At 42.3% G+C, this 24,885-nt stretch overlaps 1 protein-coding gene across 3 annotated transcripts in view; it reads left to right on the top strand.

Annotated features, from left to right (window-relative positions):
- Positions 1-6,730: 6,730 nt before the first annotated feature.
- Positions 6,731-24,885, top strand: part of OSBPL11 (oxysterol binding protein like 11) — a 39,365-nt gene continuing 21,210 nt past the window's right edge. The window contains exons 1-5 of one of the 3 annotated variants that reach the window (XM_027636889.1): positions 6,731-6,935; positions 21,654-21,722; positions 22,053-22,228; positions 23,008-23,087; positions 24,108-24,290. In XM_027636889.1, coding sequence (XP_027492690.1) covers positions 6,799-6,935; positions 21,654-21,722; positions 22,053-22,228; positions 23,008-23,087; positions 24,108-24,290 — 645 coding nt within the window. In that variant the 5' untranslated portion in view covers positions 6,731-6,798. Of the gene's footprint in view, positions 6,936-7,646; positions 7,810-13,230; positions 13,299-21,653; positions 21,723-22,052; positions 22,229-23,007; positions 23,088-24,107; positions 24,291-24,885 lie in introns of those variants that run through there. The other 2 variants (XM_027636890.1, XM_027636891.1) reach the window with 2 other exon arrangements.

Below are 24,885 nucleotides of genomic sequence, written 5' to 3'. Positions count from 1 at the left end.
ACAAATCAACAGTGAAGTTTTTACTCCACTTATTTCATTAGTTGAATTTTCTGCTGCAGATTCTGATCAGATTATATAGGAAGAACTTTTTTTTTCACATTTAAATTAGTTCTCCAACAACGTACTTAGCAGAAAACAAGACTGGATTTTAGCTCTATAGAAATCTACATAATTCCAAGTAATTTAAGGAATTTAGGCAGAACAGACTGAGAGGCCAATTGTAAACCATCTGTACTCCTTAGGACTTTCTGTAATCCAACTGAGAAGTTTTTCAGGAGAAGCAACAGGATTATAGCAGAACTGGAAAATGCATTTGCCGGAGAGAAACAGTACTGGTAACTTAGAGTTAATTTTCTATTAAATAGATATCAAACCCCAGGCAACTGACCTACAAAGACTTTCCAGAAACCAAATATACCCACTCTGTAGGCAGCACAGACTGCAGTGAGAAGGAAGGATATAATCTGGAAATTCTGAAGTAAATCCAGAATTGATCAGAGTGTGCAGGTACGAGTAGGGGATCTGGTAATGAGAATAGCTTGGTATCAGTATCCCTAAAGCAGAGCTTACATGGAAACACAGCAGTAAAATTATGGACTATGTAGGTTTGCCCACAAAAATTACCAAGTGCTTTAGCTTGATTTCCAAACTGAACTTGTTAACGTGACACACCTGGAAATGGCATTTGCAACTGAGATAACAAGCATCTAAACATGATAATGGAGATTTACAGCAGATGGAGAGATACTCATGTTGCCATAGGAACCATGCAGGAAAAGTGTGTAGGAGTAAAGTATGGCACAGAAAAGCATCTGGGAGAAAGGGCTGGTGACTGAAGAACTGAATTCACTCAGCAGCTCTTAAGGTTAGATGACACATTAATAAGAACACATTAGTTTTTCAGGATATTGAGAATCATGGAGGAAAGGAGTCCTAACAGTGAGCTGTAGAACAGCTGAAGGCAGCAATGCCGTGTTGTGCCATAGTGTAAGGCACAAAAAGTCTCTAGAGAAGGGCTGGAGACAGCCATGAGATGGATGAAAAAGCTGCAAAGCCCCTCAAACATGATGAGAGCATGTGACTCCTTATTCCTGCTGAGCACACTCAGGACCCAGCTGGTGGTAAGGGAATGTGCTTGAACTCCTCTCCCAGCAGCAAGTCCATACGTGCTTGGGAAGTGACCCAGTTCAGCTCATTCATTGCCTGCTCACTCTGCCCATGCAGAGAACCTGCTGGATGGTCCCCCACTGCTGCAGGGCTGACTCCTCCGTGATGGACTCACATGTGGTTACATTTTCTGAAGAAGAAGTCAAGCCCTAAGCAGCCAAATGTGTGGTTTTGAATTCTAGAATTTCCCACACAAAGGGCTTGAGTAGGGGGCTATCTAGAGAAAGTTCCTGTTTCACTCTCTGTTGGGGTGAGTAACATGGCGGAAAAGATCCCCTTGAGTTCAAGGTGAGGAGTCCAGGTAAGGATCATCCCAGGGGTTTTGAGGCAAGGCAGAAAGAAAGCCCTTCCATGGTGCAGAAGGACCAGACAGAGGTGACAAGCTCCAGCCATTGCCCTTTGTGCTAGAACGGCCTGCACTCAGCCACAGTGGGTGGTGAGGAAATACCCCGAACTCTGCCTGCGCACGAGTTGGAGAGAAAAGGGCAGGGAGGCATCCCTGTGTGACTTGAGTAAGCAAAGGACTGGCACTTGGGAAAGACCCCGGACACATATCCAGCTGTCAGCAGCAGCTCCAGCACACTGCCAGATTAAAGCCACCCATGCTGGGAAGTGATGCAAGGGCAGGGAAAGGGCTTGAAACACAGTGCTCATCCATGGTGTGGCTACAGAAATGTCTCGAACTCTGATTGTAACACAGTTATGTCCTGCTCGTGCTGGTGAGCTGCCTCTCCAGGACAAGCTTTAGTCTGTATGGGTAGTTGGAAGGCCCTCCAAGACAGTATAAGTGCTTTAACAGTTCTGGGTGGTGGGGCTGGGCACCAGGCAGAGTCATAGGCTGTCGAGGTCTAGGAGATAAAAGGTGTGATGATTGTAGTTTGTCAGGGTTGAGAGGGATGGGGGGCCATGCCCTTCAGTCTTTTGTGATGGTTCCAGAGCAGTGTCACTTCTGATATTTTTGCAGCTCCATGGCTGTTGTGATGAGCATGACAGCTCCAGGCTGTGCCACGCTGCTCTCCAAACAAAAGCATTAAAGAAAGGTTACACAGGCAGCAAAACACCAAAGAAGCTTCTCCGGAGGCAGATGCAAGGTCCTTCAGTCCCATTCTTCGTTGAGTTCCCAGGGCACAGTCCTTTCCTCAGAGGGTGTCTCACAGGGTGGAAGCTACTGGGATTACAGTCCCAGCTTCCAGCCAGACTGAGCCCTTGCTGCTGCCCCAATTTCCATTTCCATGTCTGGACTGTGTAGGATTGAGGCAATGCTGGACCCTGGAGCATGACTCAATGCAAAGTCACACTGAGCGCAGCTCAAAACGGTGCCAAATGTGAGTGGGAAGGATGTGAATGGGTCATAGGCAGGGAAGGAAATTTTGTAGGCAATGTGAGCTGCTGTGCTGTGTAAGTTTGCAGCTTTCAGCTGCACCTACATTACAGCAGGATTGATAGGGACTGATAGAGAAGAACAAGAAAATCAGGAGACGATTGACAGTGATTGAAAAGCCCAAGTGGAAAAGGGTTTTGAATCATTAAAACTACAGAAGGATTAATTAAAACCATTAAAAGCAGGCGCCAGAAATCCAGTGTTTCATACACATGTCAAATTACAGTAAATCCACAGACCCAGGAACTCAGTGATATCTGTAAAACTCCAAAATCAAGACATTCACAATGTAAAATACTCTGGTGGGTGAAATAGTTTGTGCTACATTCACCTAACCTTGTTGGCCATTTTCACCTACAGCCAGGAGAATACAGCCATGTGTTCAGTGTATTGAAGGAGAAAAGCTGTTTATTTTAACCAAACTTCCTTTCTTATTCCTGTGTCGCAGCACCTATAGTTTTAGTAGGCAGGTATCTTTTATTCTTCGCAAGAATAGGAAGTTCTTTCATATTCATTACCCAGAAGAAACCAGAAAACATTGTTTCCCAGACTATTAACAGTATCAGTTCATAGTAGTATCAGAAGTATCAGTTGCCTTGAGAAAGAATCTATCCCAGTAACAATTGTCCAATTAAAAAATGCAGACGAGAAGCTTTGCTAGCAATGTTCCTTTGTGTCATTCTCTTATCGCCCAGCACCTCCCCCAGTTCAGCAATGATTATAAGAAGTCGCACTTCTCGTGCAGTAACGGCAGCTGCACTTTTGGCTCTTTTCCCAGGTTTGATGCCATTCCTCCGCAAGCCTGCAGAGGACGTAGCTCCCTTAGGAGACAGGAACAGCAACAGCGATGTCTTCTGTTGCCCAGGTACCAGAGTGGAACACTGTTAAACTTGGTCTCATCCAAAGATACTTACTAGGTCAGGAAAAAATCCTGTTTGATCAACAAGGGAGTGATAGAAAACTTGTATCATTATTTTTTTAAATATTACACTTTTTTTTTTAAGGACACAGTGATGAAAAACACGCTGACATTTAGAGCTTTTACTCTTTGAACATAGATAGACCTTGCTGCTCTGAAGAAATTATACTGATCTGAAGAAATACTAAGCATGTTAAATGGCTTTAAACTGAAAGAGAGTAGGTTTAGATTAGATATTAGAACGAAATTCTTTACTGTGAGGGTGGTGAGGCCCTGGCACAGATTGCCCAGAGAAGTTGTAGATACCCCATCCCTGGAAGTGCTCAAGGCCAGGCTGGATGGAGCTCTGAGAAACCTGGTCTAGCGTAAGGTGTCACTGCTCCTGGCAGGGGTTACAGTGAGATGATCTTTAGGGTCCTTTCCAATCCAAGCCATTCTATGATTGTATAATTCTGTGTGTAGCCAGAGTATAAACTTTGAAAGAAATCGACAAGAGTTGTTTTGGGTTTGATCAGATCCCGGTCAGTTTCCTGAAATTAACAGAATGATGAATGAACAGAATGAAAATTTGGCAAATGTGTTTTTATCTGAGTTATAATAAAATACAATTCACTTCAACTTGTAGCCATAATCAGGTTTACAAGGATTTTATTTGACAAATGTTGGTAAACATATGTTATCCTATTCACACATTTCTCCTTCAGATCTACAGCTCTTCCTCATTTCTTCCTCCAGACCAGGAATTCCCAGCCAGTGGCAAGGCTTTGGCAGGCTGCAGGCAGGGTACAGCTGCAGGACCCTGATGCTCACCCTCTGCTGCGCTTGCAAGGGCCAGGGTGGGATCTGGGTCATTTTGAACCACTAAATTATAACCGGGGAAGTGAAGACAGCAGTGAACTGAATGCAAGCTGTAATTAGTAGCACCCATAAACTAAAGAGAAAAGGCGGCTTGAAGTGTGTAAGCCCTTAGCAAACATGGTTGAGCTGTCAGCCTTTCTGTGCTATTCAGCATTTTGTCAATGCCATCTTAGGAGAGCCTCTGGTACTGCACGTGCAGCGCCTTTTTTTAAGAGAAAAAAACTAAATGCATGGAGTAAGAAAAGCTGAGTTCACCACACAGTGCTCAGGGGCTGCACAAACATGCACTAAAGATCTCTGGCGTGATTGGGGTGTTGGAGGCTTTCTGGGTGGAGGAACATCCACTGACCACCTGTGATGGTTACGAAGGTCTAGCATGGGTGAAACTATGTCTCTGCTGGAACCAGTTGTCCTCAAACAGTGGGGGAAAAAAGTACACGAGTGGAATTCTTGCCTGAATTCCTTTTGCTTCAAATTTTCCCAGGAAAATTTCAGTGGGAAATTTCAGGTGTATTGGCATTCATTATGATACCATGGGATTATATTACAATTTTAATAGAAATGTGAAGTGATTGGCAGAGCAGGAACCAACATGTTTGGAGGGCAAGAAGAGACTAGTTCTGGCCAAAATTTTCTCTGATGGACAACATTACTCTGCTGATCTGTTCACCTGCAGGTCCACAGGAGAAAAATGCAGCTGAGAAAGCCTTTTTTTTTTTTTTTTTTTTTTTTTGCTTGCAGTGACAAGTGTACTTCTGAAAAGGCAGGAGTGGTGGATTTTATATCTGTGCAGTGGTAATATCTTATGTCACTGTAAGAGAATTCTAGGTATAGATGCCACAGACACCTGCTGTCTCATAGCAGAATTTGTGTGCTTGGCAGGGAGGTATGGATATGTGGTAATTTAGAGCCACATTAAAGCTTGTAAATATATTTTAAAGACATGATGCTCATATGGTGCTGTCGCCATTTGCTGGCCAAAGGCAAAAATGATTTGAATATCACTGGGAAAATGCTGGTAGGAGATGGAAAGGCCAGGGCAGCTTTCATGGGGTAAAGAGCTGCTACCAGGGGAGATGCTGTAGGAAAATAAACTATTTGCATGAAATATACTCTGCTTTACATTTTTGCTTCTATGTATTATTCTCATACAGAGAATTTTTAGCATCTTTTGAGATCCGAGCTGGCACATCCCCACTGTATACAACACAGCTCAGATCCCTCACTCTTCTCAGTTGTCTCTCATTTTGGGGGGAGAATTCCTGTAGCCCTGATATGGGAAAATGACTGGAGGTAAGATTACCTTTACAGTAAGATTACCGTTACAGAAATTATAGGGGAAAATACGGTTGCTACTCCCTGGATGGAATGTGGTCAACATACCTGGCCACCCACAACACAGTCTTAGGGGGACTAAACAGAAAGTGGAGCAAAGGGGAGACACCTCAGCTGGGCTCTATCGTTTTGATAGATATCGTTTGATATTGTTTTGATCTTCCCTGCAGAGAAGGGAACTTGGTGGTACTTTCTAGCTGATGAGCCACACAGAAGCTGAAAAACAAGGGAGATAATGGAAGATGTCCTGCTGTTGAATCAGCAAACACGGCAAAACTACTCTCCTTGGACAGACATATGTCCGGACTAGCCCAAGATACCTGCCTCCAAGGTGCAACCAGCCCTCACTAAGATGCATGACTAAAGTCACTCAGGCTACACCCGAATGTGAAGTAGTATAAAATTTATGTAAGTTAAGAATATAAATATAAGAATATAAAAGCATATATAAGTTAAAAATGAGGAGAATCACAGAATAATAGAATATGCCAAACTGGAAGTTAGAGGACTCCATCAATAGCTTCTGGGACCAGTGAATGGGCTGAACTTGTGTTCTCCCCATAGGAACACCTATTGGGTAAGAAGTGTACTCTACGTACACTGAACGATTATCTCGACCTAACTTTTGTTAGGGATTAGAGCTTGTTAGGATGGTCCTTTGAATTAGCGTACTGCTTTGAATGCGTTTTTGCGGTCAGATACTATCACCGGCAATCCCGGAACCTTAACCTGTCACAATGTTATTAATAAAGGCTGTCATTCCGTAATGTGATCTGTTCAAGGGCGCTGATAGCCTAACCACACATGAAGGATTTGAGGAAATTCCCCCTTTTCCCCTGACGCCCGAGTCTGATGAGCTCCCTCAAGTTTGCGAGCACTGCCCGCACTAAAGATGGCGGCGGCGCTGACCCGGAAGGGGCGGTGGGGCCGGGCCGGGTGAGGGAGCGGGAGGGCGGGATCGCCCATCCCGGCGCGGCCGTGCGGGAGCCCGGCCGGCCCAGCCCAGCTCAGCCCATCCCGGCGCGGCCGAGCGGGGCGCGGAGGTGCCGGCGGCCGCCGCCATCGCAGCCCGCATGGGGCGGGCTCGCTCCGTGCGCCGGGGCCGGGGGCGCCGCTGAGGGGCGGCAGCCGCGGTGCCATGCAGGGCGCGGACCCCGCGGCGGCCATGAAGGGGCCGGAGGGCGAGGGCAAGACGGAGCCGCTGCCGGCGGCGGGGCAGAGCGGCGGCAGGAGCGGCGGCGGCCGCGGCAGCGGCAGCAAGGGCTGGCAGTACAGGTGGGCGTGGGGCGCGGTGAGCGGCGGCGGGCCCGGGAGCGCTGCCCGGGCTGCCCCGGCGCGGGTGGGCGGCTCGGCTGCCCCGGCTGCAGCCCCCCGGCACCCGCAGCACCGCCGGGCGCGGTGCGGGGGCACTCGGGCACCCCGTGTCCCTGTGTCCACCGTCCCTGTGGAGACGGCGGGCGGCTCCCGCTCTCCTGTATCAGCACAAAGCTGCCCGGGGATGATGTGCCTTTGCTCCCGCCTCTCGGATCCTCTTTTCCCCTCGCAGAGCGCGGTTTAAAGTTGTTGGGGGGTGGGGGCGCTTCGTCACTTTCCAGCCTTTCCAGAAAAGCCAAACTTTCTACCGAGTTTTAGCTCAATGTGTCAACTTAATGGCAGTCTTTTTATTGATGCTTTCTGTTTGTTGCTGATAGCAAAACTGAGTGTGTACGGACTTTATGTCTTATCTGACTTGTTTTAAGAACGGCTGCGCTTAGCATAAATCAGGATGATTACTGAGGTACAGCAAGTACAGCAGAAGAGAGCTGAGAAAGCCGGAGAAGCTGAGCACGCAGCATTAGTCTGAATTGTTTGCCTGTGTGTTTGAGAGATTTGGGGGGTTCCATGTATTTTTTTCCCGGTGTGCTTTCTGTTTGAACATATTCCCACTCACACGCTGGCTCTCTAAGACATCTCTTTAGAGGTTTCCAAATGTCTGCTCCTAGGTCTCTCATCCTTGACTGGAGTTCTGCCATGTTGCTGTGCTGCTGTTACGTGAAGTTTACACACTTCTCCTTCAAATGGAGACTCCCCAAAGCCGTCATCTGCCAGCCCAGATGGGCTGGCTTGCTGTTCCCTGCGTGTGGAGGGAGCCGGAGAGAGCCAGAGCGTGGTACATCTGCCTGAGCCCAGCGGGACAGAGGGACATGGGATGGCTCAGAGAAAGGAGCACCCAGGCCCGGGTTGTGCAGGAACCAAGTGCCTGGTGCTTTTAATAGGGAGTGAACAGCTCGGTCATTGCTGAGAATCTGGGTCACGAGTAATTTACTTTTCTGGTGACTAAGTGTCTGGAAGAAAAGTGGTGATTTCAGGGTGAATATTTCAGACTGCTAAATAGGGAAAGCTAATTGTCAGATTTAGTTATCGATTGCCTTATCTGCTGTTTCCTGTTGCTTTTAAACTTTTTTTAAAAAAAACTCTGGATTCAAGTAGAATTGAATTTTCTAAAGAAAATTGCTATTACTGTAACCAAGCACACACTTACTCTTCATGTGTTCCACATATGAAACACAGGATTTAGTTTATGCAATCAAAATGGAAGTATTTTATGTTTTTGTGTGGAATTGGAGGCAATGAAAGGGATGAGATACCTGATTTGCCTGGATGCCTTTTTGCTGTAGTATGTTTGAGATGGTGGTCACAGTTCAGTGCTGTGCAGTGAAATTCCGCTTTTTAAAATTATCCATCCAAATCTTTCGTTTCTTCTTTTGGTAGGATACAAGTTGAACTGACTCTGAGTCAGTTTGGTAGCTTGAGAGCTCCAAGTGGGAACTGTCCATGTTACTCCTTGTAGCTATCAGTATCTTTTTTAATTTGCTGTAATACTCTAGTGCAAATTAGTCTTTCTTATTTGTTTTATTTCTAGAATATTGGGACAGATTTAATGTACTAATGGTATTTTTGTGGACACTTGAGATACCTCGCTGTTAATCTCTGCTGTCTTGGGAATCAATTATTTACTCCTAGATTTGTCTATATATCTAATTACCCACAAAATATCACCTTTTCCCCCTGTCGCTGTAGGAAGCTCTCCTGGACAAGATGCTGTAGCTTAGATTTCACTTTGTGAATTACTTCTGTACTAAAATATATTTGACAAAAGAGAGACACCACCCCAATGATGAATCAGTGTCTGAAGTATGGGTTTTAGAAATAGGGAACTTTTGGTGGAAGTTTGATCTTTAACTTCTGTAGCTCAGAGTGAGAGTAGGTTGCGGTCACATACCCTGGCAAGAGTACGGTCCTAAGGTACTCACTTCACACAGCCCAGGTCTGGTACAGAAGTTTAGTTCTTTACTTGGTGAAGCATCTTGTCAAAACAGCTGTAGCATAGTTGTCAGACAAATGGGAAAACAGGTACTTGATACTTTAATGCTCCAAAAGGGGAATTAAGACTATAGACAAAAAATAAACCTCCAGCACTGCCGGAACCTGAAATAATGAAAACTGAATCTCTCAAAGAGGTGGAATGTCACACATCCTCAGCACAGAGTGAAGTCTAGAAAATAAAAAATGAAGCAGAAAGTCTAACTTTATATATTTTGGTAAGAGCTAATAGGGAGATTTTTAAATAGCTGTGATAGAGTTAGACCAAATGTTTATCATCGTGGAGAAGAAACAACCAGAGGCTGCCAGACACTTGAGGTGATGGGCAGTACCGCTGAATCTCCCATCAGACTTCCTGCTTGTGGCCTGTGTACTAGTGAGTTTAGGCAGCCAGTACAGGAGTGCCTCTTCTGAAATTTGTAAGGGTTTGGTTTCTTCAGAGGATAGGAAGATACTTTTTTTTTTTGACTTCCTAGAAGTTGAGTTCTTAAGAAACTGCTCTTTTAGCCATCTGACAGGAAATGATCTTGTTTTCTTGTGCATATATATAATCAGGGTCAGAGAGTGTCTGAGAGCAACCAACCCTTGCCTGCATTTTCCTCACTGGGGTCAGGAACAGCCCAAATGTTAACTTGGGTTTAAGTGGATAAAGAGAACCTGAGAGGCTGTGCTGCACACTGAAGTCTTTAACCCTGTTTTCATTTAGAAAAATGGTTACCAGGAGGAGAGACTTCTGAATAACTTTGAATTATTAAAAGATAACTTGATAAAGTAATTTAAGATTATAACATTTTCTTTATTTTAACAGTAACCAAGCTGAGAAGTAAGTATAGCCTTACTCATATAAAGAATTATTTGCATTCAGGAGTTCTGCTCTAGCTCTTGACCATCTTCATTTGGGTTTTGCCTTGCTCTAGGTTAAATGAACAAGAATAGTTTCAAAGCAGTTAGAGAAAGGTGGCAGGTTTGGCAGGTTTGTCTATGACATGTGATTTGTATTCATTCAAATAGCACAAAAAACGTCTCAAACAGAAAGCACAATCTCTGTCTATGAGCTAGATGGAGAGCTGATCAAAATATGTGCCAGAGAAGTGTAACAAGTCCTGTCAGCCTGGCTTGAGGGGCTTTCAGATTATTGTGAGGGAATTGACTTGCAATTACTGGTTCTCATTTATCTACAAAATGAGAAGTTCAAAGTGCTGTCATTGACTAGTGAAACAGGCTAGTCTTTCCCAGTTGGAGACATACGAATGTACTGTCCTCTTATGTTTTTCTTAGTGGTTCTGCTCTCAGATACAGAAATAAATTCAGCTGCTATTAAAAGGATTCCCAACATTTCTTCCTTTGCTGGTAGAAATACATGTAAAATGTTCATGAGTTTCCCAAATGATTGCTGTTTTTGAAGCTTACAAGTTATATTTCAAAACCTATTTGCTTTTCAGTTCTGCGTGTATTTTTGTAGATAGCTGCCTTTGTTCCTTATTTCAGAAATGGTTTTAGAGGTAGACTGTGGAAGTGTTGGTTTTTATTCATGCTATCTTGCCAAAATGATCTAATTAGTACTAAAAAAGAGTGTCTTGAAACTGATACAGTCTTCTTGAGTGGACGTTGATGAGGATCCTTTGTATTTGGGGTGTCACTGATGTCAGTTGCAAGAAGAGGTGTTGAGTGTTTCTAGTTTCTATGTGTTTCTAGTGATTTCCACGAATGTTTGATCTTGGGAGGATAAATTTCACCTGTTTGGCCTATAAAGCTGAAACCAGTTTGCTTAGAAACAGATACAGGAGGTAATGGCATCACAGTGTTCAATAATGCCTGGTGTTGCAAACCTCTCCCTTGCTGGTCCTCTGTTCTTGTCTGGGCATCAAATTCATGCTTAGGCTGCAACAGAGAGTGTGAACTGACCTAATTTAGTGGCTCCTGAGAGCAGGCCAGAATTTAAGTTAAAGTCCCTATCACTTGATAAGTAGAAGAAAAGAAATACCTCCCAAACCTCCAGGTAAATGTTATTGTCATCCTAGGACAGTTCTCTCTAATACTGGTACTCCTAGTGCTTCCTTTTTATTACACACTTCCCTTGTCCTGGGTTTTCTTTTTGCACTGCTTGAAACAAAATTCTTTGGGATCCTACATGGAATTTGTGTATATTTGCTGTAATCAATAACTGTAAACCCCCTACTTGTGATGCACAGCTGCAGAGGGAGAGAGAAGCTGTGATTTTGCGATGTCATCTCCCAGGTGGGAGGTCTGGCAAGGGCTGCTCCTGTTTTGACTTTTGCCTGCTCTTGCAGCCCACCCCACTTCCTCAGTATCCTGCTGTCCTAAGAACCTGCTGGCATTGTCACATAGAGGTGCCAGCTGCCAAGGGAGATGGCTTTTGTGTTGGCATCTTTTGGGTTGGCTGGTGGCTTTGGTGTTAAGCCTGTGTCAAAGTAGATGATCTTCCTTGCTTCTGTTTCTGATGATCTGTGGAGATACTTCAGAACTGCCTTCAGAAAGCCCATGCTGCTCACTTTGACTTGTTGCTCACCTTCTGCAGTGTGATTCTGAATGCTGAAAAGATTTTCTCAAGTGGTTGCTGTGAATTTTAGAATTTATTTCTGCAATTTTATGTGTTCCTTTTTATTACTAAAAATCAGATTAGGACTGCTGTCACATTTGTTTGCTACATTGGAGGGAACTGGCTGAAAAACCTGGTGCCTGAATTTCTTTATCCTCATTTGACTCTTCGCTTAAAGAGTATACCATGCTTATAACACTGATTTAGAAATGCTGCACTTCACATGATTTGCTCATTAGAATAGACAAGAAGCTCATATTTAAAGTGATCAGCCAGTTTTATCCATCTCAGTATCCATTCTGTGTAATTAAAAAGTTAAGGTCATCTTTTATCAAGCTGATTTTACAGTAGCTGAAGCTCCAGGCGCTTCTCAAAAGGCAAGTGAGCCATTTGTGTTCACACATGTATTTACACTTGGAATAATGGGGTTGGAGCAGATGGAAGCTCACATGTGTTGTAAATTAAGACAAGTAAATCTTAGTCTGAGGGGTGGTAAGTGGATAGAGTTGGAGAAACAGGTTTGGTAATTTAAACAGAGGCTTCATGTTGATTGATGTTCTAGTAGGGAATATGAGCTCAATTCCTGAACCAGGTGACAAGGTCTGGGTTCCCTTCTCTGCCCCTGTGGCTCCTCAGTGAGCAACTATTAAGAGCATTGTCTCTCTCCTGCTTCTCAGAGCATTCCCATGTTGGACAGGCAGTGGTGTCACATGTGGGAGTTGGTTCTGGCGTCACAACGTACTTGTGTTCATGCTGGGATTTCATCTAGAGCTCAAATTAATCTAAATTGAAGATGCACAAACTTTTGAGTAGCTTCTAAATATCAAATAATTTGTGCTTTCTGTAGAATAGGTTTCTGCAGGGTATAATGGCTGTTACAAATGTCTATCCATCACTAAGTGCAAAGAGTATTTTTCAACTTCACCTTTTCTAATGCAATTAGTATCAGAGAGTTAATTAAATTGCCTACAACATTAACATTCTGCTTCACCACACACATTCTCTCCCCAGAGAGAAGATGAAAAACAAACTGCATGTGCCTGACCTAATCACATTGCTTAGTGCAGGAGCAGAAAGCACCAGCTGCTGCTGTTAGGTTAACCTGGGAAGGTTCAAGTGCTCACTCACCGAGCTGTGAAAATTAAGGCACAAGTGCGATGACCCCTGTTTACTTAAGGATCGTGCCTTGACGTGCCCTCTGATCACCTGCCTGTGCTGATGAATTCTTGTAGGGGATCGCTGCCTGCTGGAAATGCTGCCAGACAACCTTCTTTTCAGGGTGCTTGCAAAGCTTGTACCATTTCAGATTTTCTGCACTGTGTGTCTAAAGCTGAAATGGGAAGGGAGGACGGGCTGAGATTGGGTAGGAAAAATATTGTTTCTTTATGTGTGTTAAGCTGCCAGTCTTGTATTTGACTGCCTGCTTAGGAGCAGGAATGTCAGTGTCAGGGGGAAGGCTTTTTGCTACGAGTATGCATTTTTTCTTTTTCTTTCCAGGTGTAAATTTTAGTTTCTCATTGAGGCTGGAAATCTTTAATCTTGGTTAATGTTTAGGCATTGCCAGATCAGTTTCCCAAAGAGCCCAGTTCACACTGGAAAAGTTGGTTTCATTTGTTGCATGGAGATGCATCAGAAAGCATGAGATCTGCTGGGCAGAACTGCAGGATGCTGTATGAAGGAGCTGGTTTCTGATTCTGGCTCTGACTTCCTCTGTGGTAATACTCATATATTATTAAAACTGCTTTCCCCCTGTGATCACGAACTGTGTTCCTCTTTTTCTTGAATGCCTGGTTTGGAAGAGTTGGCTCTGATTTTGCAAAGCTTTCAAAGGGTCATGGCTGCAGCTGAAACCAGCAGAAGCCATGGTTTGAATGTATGAATAAAATAAAATTTGGGCTGCAACTGTCTCAGAGTTACAGAGGCTGAAAATTCACTGTGCCTCAGTTCTCTATGTGCAAAATGGAATGATAATGTTTTCATCCTTTTATTGTTCAGTATATGACTCCTTCATAAGTGTCCATGGCAAGCACAAGAGAAGAAAACCACAAAAAACCTCATCACTAGTGCATAAGTGACAAATAAATAATACCTTATACTCATTGCATGATGAAAAGGAGCACTTTTTTTAATTACCTCTTCTCTGGGAATTGCTATCCACTTAAAGCACTGTACAAGAAAGTAGTCCTGCTCTCTTTATGTGTTGTCATAATCATAGGTGGTTAACATGTGCTTTCTTAATTAGAGTTTAAACTTTCCTAACATCTTATGCCTCAATTTAAATGTAGAAATATTTTTGTTTAATTTCTCTGTGTCCGAGAATTACAGTATAATTTGGAAAACCAGCCAACACTACTACATCCTGATTGCTCCCCTAGGTTTGGTCTGACCTGAGAGGTTGCAGAGAGCACATGCTGGTCCACTGGCCAACTAGAAGGCATTTACTTGTGTTGAATCCTGAAATGTGCCACTTGTAACTGTTTGCCAGCTAGACTTCACAGTAATGGCCATTGTTTCTTGAGTCTTGTGGTTCACACAGGTTTTTGTCCGTATTTCTGAATATTTAGATAACATTAATTGACAACAGTCAAGTAAGTGTGTTCTTGCCTACTTGAAAGGTGGTAATAAATTGTTATGCTCAGTATTGAATCTGAAATGTTGCAAAAATCTGAGGTAGCTGATCAGTGTATTAACTTCCATTTCAGTGTTTTATTGCTGCAGAGTCCAGGACAGCAATGTGTACTTGTTAGTATAATCTTTTAAAAGTCATAATCTAAAAAATAAATAAATCTCAAACCTGCAAAGGCATACCTATATATTTCTGGTAGGATAAGAGCTACTAGACTAGAAGCAGAGCAAAATGCCCTGGGATGGAATGTGTAGCAAGCTGAACCATGTTGGACTGTGCCTAAGAGTAACTAAGTGACACAGAGGTTTGCTCCACCACTTCCTGTGGATGGTGCTTACCAGGATCCACTGCTTTCTGAGGTGTCATAGGTAGCAGATCGTCAAAAACTGCCAAGATGCTCATCTGTCAGTGTTTGCCTTGTCTGTGTTATATCAGTACTGTTCACGGGGCAGAACAGCTTTAAGTTGACTGCTTGAGCTTTCTGAAACTAGGCATCAGGTGAAAGTTTTGAGTTTTGTAATAGTAATATGTGAAACTGTGCATTATGGTGTGCTGATGTAAACTGGTAACATAAATGGTAGCAAAGGTGCAGGCAACAATTATTTGACCGAGGTATCAAGTGGGTAGTTCAGACCTTTAGAGGTGCTCCTTTTCGTATGCTCCAGCTCTAAAATGTTGTTGGCTCAATCTACAGTTATTTTTTTCCAGCTATATCATTGCAGAAAAATCTGCAGGGTTGGCTACTGACTCTTGGGTCCACCTTCAGTTCTGTTCTGCTGACGCAAATCCACAAATAAATTGTATGTGAGTGGAGTTCTTGCTGACTTGAGGAGTTCATCTATGTGTGAGACAAATTGCTTAGCTGAATCTCACTGCAATTTTTTCCAGGCAGATGTATTGTGAGAACTAAAGAGCTCTGTAAATTATGAAGTAGTTAAATAATCAGTTTTACAGTTGTTCAGTGAGAGCAGCATTTTGCTACTTATTAATTAAATATTATCCATTTTCTTTTTTCCATTTGCTACTCTGCAAAAGTGTTACAATTGTATATCATTGACCTGTGCCATTAAAGCACAAAAGTGGAGAATCAAATACAAGTTTTGTTACGATGGTTTTAAAAAACCAAACCTGTAAGCTTGATTTAGCATTCCCCTTGAGAACTAATATTGATAAAACTTGAGGTGCAAACACAGCTGCTGTGTTCCTAACAGGGGCTGGGGAGGCTGGGCCATGGGAGAGCCCCTCTACTCCTGGGCAGGAAGCCTGGGCTGTGTCATGACGGCTCATGGAAAGCTGACGGCTCTGCCACACCCTTTCTTCCTGGCAAGCCTGCACTGCTCTTCCAATGCATGTCTGTACTCCCAGGGATTTACAGGAGTGTGTGTTAGGATCAGTTTTTATATCTGATGAGGATGTGCGTGTTGCTAGCACGCTTGCAGCCAAGCTGTGTTCCAAAGTATCCCCAGGGTCTACTGTTGATGTTCTTGTGATAGTGTTGGACCTCTTTTCCTTGCACTTGTGTTCTTGGTTTCTAAATTTATAACTGAGTAGTCAAACACATGAGCTGAAGAGCAGGAGGTCTGCTGCCACTTCACAGTTCACTGTAGGGCACTGCTGCTGAATTGCACAGCAAGGTTAGATTTTTTTTCTTTTTTTCCAAAAGCTGTTTGGAAAAGCAGAGGTAATGTATTGATGTAGATACTCTGTAAGCAACCGATGCTTCTGCCTTACCTTGTTGGGGGTACTGGGGAGCCTGCTTTTGCACCACTGAGCTGTGGGACTGGAGTGTGCTTAATTTGGTGGTGGTTTCTTGAGGGCAAGTCATCTTTGCAGTTGCAAAAGATATACCCAAACTGTCTATTGCTGACATAGTTATTTGAGATTTTTTTCCCCCTTTTTATTCTCCCCTACACTTCCCCTCTGTGTAAGGAAAAGGGGAATCAGTGCATTGTAGATAAGCATTTTGCAGTGCTCAGTGAGCAAAAAACAGGCTGTTGCCAACAGTGAGCCTGTGGGCAGACAGACACGAACAAGTTCAGTGAAAATGGTTATTGCTTTTTCCAAACTGTATAGTAAAAATCACTAATTGGTTTGCACTCTTACAATCCCAGTTTCTTTCTTTTCTTTAAGCTTTGATATCTTTTAATATGAAGATGGTCTCTTTCACCAGAGTTCTGCATTTTGCTGTGATCTCAGTAGGAAGAAGTGTCTTCCCTTGGCCAGGATCCTAAGGCACCATGTTGGTGCTGGCAGCTCTGGAGGCTGGATCCCCCTTTAGGAGCCCTTCCTCACATCTTCATGGGCTGGATCCTCCTTCAGGAGCCCTCCCTGACATCTGCATGGGCTCCAGACTCCTGGCCATCCTTCCTGCTGTGAGCAAATCCACACATACTTGGATGCTGCTTGTAGTCAGGCCTTACGCAAGTCTGTGGGGAAGCCTTTGGCAGCTGCCTCTGCTCTTCAAGCAGCTGTTCAGTCTTCAGAGACTTGGCTGCTCAAAGTATCCCACGTGGTGCTGTCTGGGTCCCAGCAAAATTAAAATCATCTGAAGGGCAGTCTTGGAACTATTGTGTAATGGCTTTCCAGATGGGTGTAATTTTGTGCCACTGCTTGCAGCGATTTGTTTGTGTGGGGCTTTTGGGGAGAGCTGCATGTGAGGTGTATGAAAAAAGGGTGGAGAAAACTTCTGCATTGCTGTTTCTTCTAGGAGAAAATGTTGTCCCAGTATATGTCAGGTGTGAGCCTGGGTGTCTTGGCAGAAGCTGCTGAAAGACGTCTTTGTGGGACTGTTGTTCCTCAGTATCTGTTCAAGGCTTGGGTGCTGCACGTAAACAGGATACAGGGGAATTTGGCCTGACTGTCACTATCTTGTTTCTCCTCTGGGACACGAGACCACCCTGCAAGGCACTGACAGCTGCTGCAACTTAAAGAGTCATGCTAGAAAAGGATGAGTAAAATTAGAAAAGGATAAATAAGCTAACAATGATCCTTTGTGAGTCCTTTATTCCTATTGTATTTTAGTGACATGTAGATATGTAGAAATCTGGCTTGTGGGAAACATCTTTGATTTAGGGGATGGATAGTTTTCTGGAAAGAATATGAACTGATGTGTAATTGTTCATAGAATTCTGTCATTTGCTTAGGTGGACAGTTTCAGTCCCTCTCATAATATTTATAAACTAAACAAGTGTGAGAAATGGGAAGTCAAGTTCAGTGGTGTTCAGCATTTTGGAAAAAACCCCAGATTTTAGGAGGTGGTGGTTGTGCTGGGCTGGAGTTCAGATGTTTCTGAGACAAGTTTCTGCATAATTTTTTCCTGGGTTGTGATTTGTATAGTATCTTCACTTAAAGTCACTTAAAGTAGCCCAGCAAAGTTAAAATCAATTTTATTTTTTTTTAATCCTTAAGGCTACGACTTGTCTGTTGCAACATTTCCTTTCTTTGACAGGACATGTGAGTTTCAACAGAAATAGGGCCTTTAGGAGTTGTTGACTCATTGTTCCTGTTCCTCTGACAATCTGAGACTGTGGTGAGCCTTTTGAATAGCAACAACATCATCTTGGCTATGGAAAGATACACGTACCCATGGGTGCATGTACATGCACATAGGCAGCACTGGGAATGCAAAGGTCTTACTAAAGTTGGGAAAAATCCCAATGTAGCCAGGCTTCAGTGTCAGTGTTAAGTTGTTCAGTGTTTTGTGTCAAGTTCACTTCCAAAATCTCTTTCGTAGAAGTCAAAAACCCCAATGTGGGGAATTGTGAAGGCTTCTGAAGTGCATGGGTGACTTCGAAACAGGTTTTACCAGCACTGTTTCTAATGAAACAATAGTAAGGGCTGTAAGGAAAACCTTACTCATATTTTACAAACTGTGATTATCTGTGAGTAGAGCCACTGCCTGAACCTGAACCTCTTGTTCCCAGAGTCTACCATCTTAAAGCCTTTTGTACTGCTCTGTAGAACTTTGCTGTTGATTCCATACTAGTGAAATATTACTGGGTTTTCTGTGGTTGTTTTTTGGGATTTTTTTTGGAATATTAACTGTCTTACAGTACTGCAACAACAAATATCTTAGTTTAACTTTTGCTTCAGAGACATTCATCTTAAAATTCTTGAAGAAATGCTCTAGCTATAATCCCTGGCCTTGTTCATAAGTAATTCTGAGAATATTTTCCAGTATTCATAGGAAAGTACTAGTGCTTACCCAGAAGATTAGGAGGTTAACTGTAGTTCTGTTGTGTGTTGCGTGCAGTTATGGAATTGCTTTTTGTGAATTGCAATTTGCAAACTGGATTTAGATTTCTTCAGTGTATAAAATTGTTATTTAAAAATAAACCTTAGTTTAAATGTTGAAAATTCCCTGCCCAACGTGGTGTGGGAATTTGTGCTCAGATAGTCTGAGTAGTGCCTATAAGGTCTGTGCTTTTACTCTTATATTTGGTTATTTGTTCACCCCTTGGCCCTTATGCTGTCACGGGAAATATTTTCAGTATCAGCCAAGTTTTTCCTTACCCTTGCCAGGCAGGTGGTCTCTTACTGGTGTGGGTGCTAAAAGTTTGCCCAGCCTTTGGCAGGGTGAAACCCAAAGTCTTTTGGATTTGTGCAGTTCTAATGCAGATGCATGAGCACAATTAAGGAGGAAAATAATCAGTATTGTCCAAGAGGCGGCTCATTTAGCAGGGACCTCTTCTCATGCTCCATCTCTTTGGACTTTGACTCTTCTAATGTCCTCCTAATCTCCCACAGCTTAGTCTCTCATCCCTGGCAGTGAATGGGAGGTACCTGCTGTATGTACTTCTGGGCTTCACCTTGTCCATTGAGTTATAGCTCTTCTGTTTGAGATATGGGGTTTGGGAACCCCCTGTGTGAAGAGTCAGGGATTCTGGAACACAGCTGGTTGGTGTGTTTAACATAATGCACTCGTGTTCGTTTGCTGCAACGTGCTCCTTTCAGATTGGCAGTGCCCACAGTGCTGGGGGTGACTGGCTTGTTTGTCCTCAGTCACTTTTTCAGACTTCTCTGGGGGGATGCTTTCAAAGCCTTTCAGTTGAACCCTCCAACTTTTGGGACTCATGAGGCTAGAGATACAAGTTATTGAAGAGGAGGCATTGGGAGAAATTTGGGTATAGTCAAAATGAAAATCCAAGTGAAGAGCAACATGCAGATGAAGGCAAAATGTAGTCAAGTGGTCATTTGATATGGAAGTACATTACCAGGAGAACTGCACTCCCTGCTACAGTGGCTTTTTCCTTTTTCTGAAGACTGACAAAATCAACCATCTCATATGTCACACTCAAAAAGAAAAATGGTCAAATGATTTTAATCAAAGACTGTTTAATTTCCTGTTGTCAGATGAGTGGACTTCCATAGGCCATACACATAGGTCTGCTGTATTCACTGCAGTCTGAAGTTACTTTTCTAATTTTTCTTGGGTTCTGTTAAAGGTTTCTCTGATTTAGGCACTTCAATTAATGGGAGAGCACAGTGGCTCTAACCCAAATTGCAGGGTTGTGTAGGATGTCTCATTGAAAAGCAGGAGTGAAGCTTGCATTTGCTAAAACTGAAAAACAATTAGCTGTGACTAGGGACGATTTTCAGACGATTAAAACCCAAGCTCATACATTTTTATGACTATGCAATCTCATAACTTTCAGCTAAATTAAGGCAGTGAGGAAGTCTAAATTGTACTTCCCTTGTATGCCAATAATAACAAATGAGAGGCGTCTGTAGAGGATGAGTTTGATTATGTCTCTTTTAGCTTTTCATACATTTAAAATACACGATAGCCTGAACACCTTCTGCTCTCCTTGGTTTTACTTTTATCCTTAGTAACACTTAATGAGCTATTAGAAATTAAATTCCTAGATAGTCCTACTGGCTGCTCTCCACTGCAGGATATTACTGCAGTTCTGATTGCTGCAGTAGTAGCTAGAATGTGTATTTTTGCTTTTAAATCATTAACTTGTTTTTTCTTAAAAAAATATACATTCTTGCATCTCTTGTTTGAGTAGTAATAGGGAATGGGAGTGATTTACTCTGTTGCTGTTTTCATTAGTGTTGTCCTGAATGGCTTCCCTTAGGATGAAACAGTGTAACATTACATTTATCAAATTGTCAGGTATCTAATTAATCTGGTGATACTGACACTGTGTATAAATGAGGTGTAGAAAGCAGCTTCAGCTCTTATCTGAAATTTACTTCCATATTTAGTCAAACTCTGTTTGCAACCAAGACCCACTAATAGAGATGATCCCTTGGCTGTAGTAATCCTGTTTTTCCCCACTTTTCCCCTTTCGCTGATATGGCACTACTTTGATCTTTTTATGACCAGGACAGGCTGCTGCTCCATTGGACTCTGAATAATTTCATTTGATCTTCAACATACTATGAACTACCAAAATTTTAACTTAAAATCTAAATAAGATTAGTTAAATATAATTTTTTTTTAAAAAAAAGCAAATAATGTCTGATATTTGGGTCACTGTTTCAGTTCTTCATTGGAATAATAGGAACTCCTCATGCTGGAGACCCGAATTGTCTATCAAGAGTGTGTTCTTCACTGTAGGATTATGCCCTGGTGTAAGAGGCGAGGGCATTGAAGTGGCATTTCTAGAACTGTGGGAACATACAGCATGAAACAGGTCTTTAAACTGTGATCTTAAAGTGAGTAGTTTGTAGCCATAGCACTTGTAAGCCTTATTTAGGGCAACTGATTTTCAGAAGCAGTATTTTGCCTGTATATGCAATGCCAAAATGACTTTGATGGATTCTCATTTTTGGTGGATGTTGCAAGTTCAGTCTTTGAAAAAGAAACTACCTGATTTTCCTGTCTGGCCAGAGGAGGAGATGTTTTGGCTCCTGCTTTAGATTTCAGAATATGTTGATGTGACCTGCACCTGCACGTTGTGTTCTGTAGAACATCTGTTTGGGAGTGTGACTGTTTGTGCAGGGAGAAGGGTGCTGGGCATTAGGGATTAATAACACCACACTGGTGTAGGACCGCCTATGGACTGTTTTGGTTGGTGACTATGATCAAGGTTCTGTTGAAAACCTTGTGAAAGTGAATTTTGTTCAGGAGTCCAAAAATAGAAAGCTTGCTTACAAGAGGGAGTGGGAACCAGAAGCAACCTGGATACTAAGTCTTTAATTACCTGAAACTTGTAAAAATGTGTCCAGAAGTGCCTGTTGAATAAAACAAGTATTGCTGAAGCTAATTGATTTGAAAGTATTTGGAATTCAGTAAATAGAGTTAAAATGTCTTTAAGAGATTATTTTAGGAACAAAACTGGAAAATCTGTGAGGTGTAGCTTTATTAAAATGATAGCACCCTTCTAAAAATGAAGATGAAAATTCATCATCTGAGAATAGATGATAATGATCAGAAACTGGGAAGATCTAAAATATGTTTACTGTTGGCTGATTGCTTTTCTTTCTCTTTTGATAGTGATCACATGGAAAATATTTATGGCTACTTAATGAAATACACCAATCTTGTCACTGGCTGGCAATATCGGTAAGTCTTTTAGGGTGCTTTTTGGTAATGTTGGTCTCTGCAGCACCTAAATGAACAGGTTTCAGATTTTTTAAATAATATTTGCATTTCCCTATTTCTCTTTCCTGTTTGGTCCTGTTACTAGACCAACACAATGCAACCAAATTAATATTGGAGAGACTACACTGGCCAATTGCCTGACTCAAGTCATTAAGTCCCAATGCCATCTGTGCCAGCTTGTAATGAAAGTATTGACTTCTCCCAGTACCACCACCCTCACAAAAAAAAAAAAAAAAAAAAAAGGAAAAGGAGCAGGTTTTTTTTAGTGCATTTGCTTTGTTATCATTGCAGGTTTTTTGTGTTAAACAATGATGCTGGCCTGCTGGAGTACTTTGTGAATGAGCAGTCCAGACATCTAAAGCCCAGGGGTACCCTGCAGCTGGCTGGGGCTGTCATTTCACCCAGTGACGAGGACTCTCACACCTTCACAGTCAACGCTGCCAGTGGGGAGCAGTATAAACTAAGAGGTAGGACCTGGATTCTTGGGCAGGGGATTCTTCCACTAGGGGACAGTCCTGGCTGCTTGGCTGGCCTTGGCTGCACGGCCCAGGAGAGGGAACTTGTTTGCAGACTGCTGCAGTGGGAATTGTGTGCAAAACTTTTCATCCTACTCTTCTCTATGGATAGTTCCCTAATATTTGGGTTTCATGACCTTCAGAAGACCAGGAACTTCATATGTGTAGAGGGGGGTTTAATCTCCATGTATAGTGTCCCTAAATTGTACTGATTCAAAGTTTCTGAGTCATTGTAGATGACAGCACTTTGTGGATGCTTGGCAGAGAACTGCATTATTCCTAATGTTCGGCTTGTTAACTGCCTCGTGGTGGTTATAAAATCCCATTCTCTGATTTTGTAGGCTACAGAAATCTGGGCTAATAACTTTTAGTATTTCTTTCCTTGTAGGTTTGCTGTCATTTTCTAATTCAGGGTACCTTACTCTTATTCCAGGAAAGTGTTTCATGTTGTTAGCTGATAATATGTGTGTGGGGAGTTATGGTTTGTTGATTTTTTTTTCCCAATTAATTTTGTAACAAAAAAACAACAAGAAAGAAAGAAAAAGTATATACTATTTATGCTGAACTTGCTTTAGTATTATAGTTATTACATGTGAACGGGTTTTAGATTTAAAAAAAAATATTATTTCGCACTATTAAAATCTTGTGAGTGTTTTAAAGAATGAACCAGTCTTTTTTGTCCCTACTTTGAAATGTCTTCAGACATAATCCTTTTGGTTTGCTTTTGTTAGCTACTGATGCTAAAGAACGGCAGCACTGGGTTAGCAGGCTACAAATCTGCACACAGCATCACACGGAAGCTATTGGAAAGGTATGACTGATATTTTCATGGGCAGAAATAATTTAGGCTGGTAGAAGTAGTAGCAAACACAACTGTCCTGCCATCTAAGACAAATATTATGAAAGGGCCCATGGTTGGGCTTGAAATTTATGTCAAAGAATGTTTTTCTGTGTAATAGATGACTCGTAATAGGCATATGCTCTAGGAATGAAACAGAGTGAAGTCCATTAGCCTCTGAAGAGCTGAGTGGTCCTCTCTGAGCAGGTGGTGCTGAGCTGGTGTTTGAACAGGGAGCAGAGATGAAAGATCAGACCAGAGTATTAGCCCAGTATTTTTGCAGTGGCCTTGCATGTTTTTTTTAATGGATGAGGAAACAGGACTTCATGTTGTTGAAGCCCTTCCCTTTTGGGAGCTTTACTTTTTTTTTTTTTTAACCTTTCCTTTTCTTCTAAAAACCACTCAACAGCCCACAAATAAATTTAGGATGAATTCCCATGTTTGAGAAGCAAGTCCTCAACACTGTATCTGGGTACTGTTGCTAACCAACAATGTGGTGGTTGCAAATACATTGTATTTTACAGACCCTCCTGATTGCCATAACACCTGTTCTGATACCTGAACAAAGCCTTGCTTTTAAGGTACAATCAACATCTTGGAGCTGGCTTTGTTGTGAGAAATAAGTTCAATTATTAGTTCTAAACAAAATTCCATTCTCTTAAATGTTAGCTCTATCCTTGCAGGATCTTTTAGGAGTCAATTTCTGGTACTGTTGCAGATCAAGGACTAATTTTCAAGTCAGAGAAGTGATACTTATTGATCAATCCAGTTTCACAGATTGATTGTAATTGGACTGTAAAACAGGGCAACTGGCAGCAGACAGTGCAAAATATTTAGCAGTTGCTACTAATACATTATTAAGGCTTTGTCATCTGTCCTTGCTCTTTAAAAAATCAGGAATTAAGCTGTTCTGCTGTATCTTTCATATTAGAACATTTGTTGATTATTAGGATTAATTGTAAATGTTTCTCAATATGCTTATTTATTCACTAGAACAACCCTCCTCTGAAATCTCGCAGCTTCTCTCTTGCATCCCAAGGAAGCGCCAACTCTCCTGGTGTGCAGAGAAGACCCAGTCAAAATGCAGTTTCCTTCTTCAGTGTTGGACATCACAGATTGCCAGCAGGAAAAAGAGTTCCCATTATGCAGCCAGATCACCTTGTAGATGTTAGAGAGGTTTGTATGCTTTAAATTATCTTTTGAGAGAGTTGTCCTGTTATTTGTAGGATTGTGGAGAAACCTGCTAGTCTTAGTTGGATGTATTGTCAGTAGCATGTCCTAAGCTATTACTGCACAGCTGTGTGAGGATAAGGAACTTGCCTTGGCTAATTGTAGAAGTATGTGGTGTTTATTCTGTGATTTCTGTGCTCTGCAACAGTATCCTGATGCTGAAGATAGAACTATGCATGTTCTCTTCCTTGCAAGTCCTGGCACTACAAGTGACAAGGGAATATCGTTAAGGAGGAAGTATGACATCATATACTGTGATGCTATTACACACTTTTCTTCCTATGTCAAGCTGTGGAAGAACTGACTAAGCTGTGCTTGTATCTCCTGTGACTGAGGAGAAGTTGGTCATGATTGATGTTTAAGAATACTAATACCACTTTCTGGTATGTCGATTAATTTGGGCAAATTGTCTAGGGAAGAGAGAGCAATTCAGAAGCCTGCTTTTTTTTTTTTCACTACACATTCAGGTGTAGTCTATTTTGGGGGGAAAAACAGAAATAATTACTTTTCCATCTTGAGTGACAGAACAGATGGACTACTG

The sequence above is a fragment of the Corapipo altera genome, unplaced genomic scaffold (assembly GCF_003945725.1).
Source record: "Corapipo altera isolate COAL_440 unplaced genomic scaffold, ASM394572v1 45, whole genome shotgun sequence".
Classification (NCBI taxonomy): domain Eukaryota; kingdom Metazoa; phylum Chordata; class Aves; order Passeriformes; family Pipridae; genus Corapipo; species Corapipo altera.
This window is presented reverse-complemented; position numbering and strand designations above follow the sequence as displayed.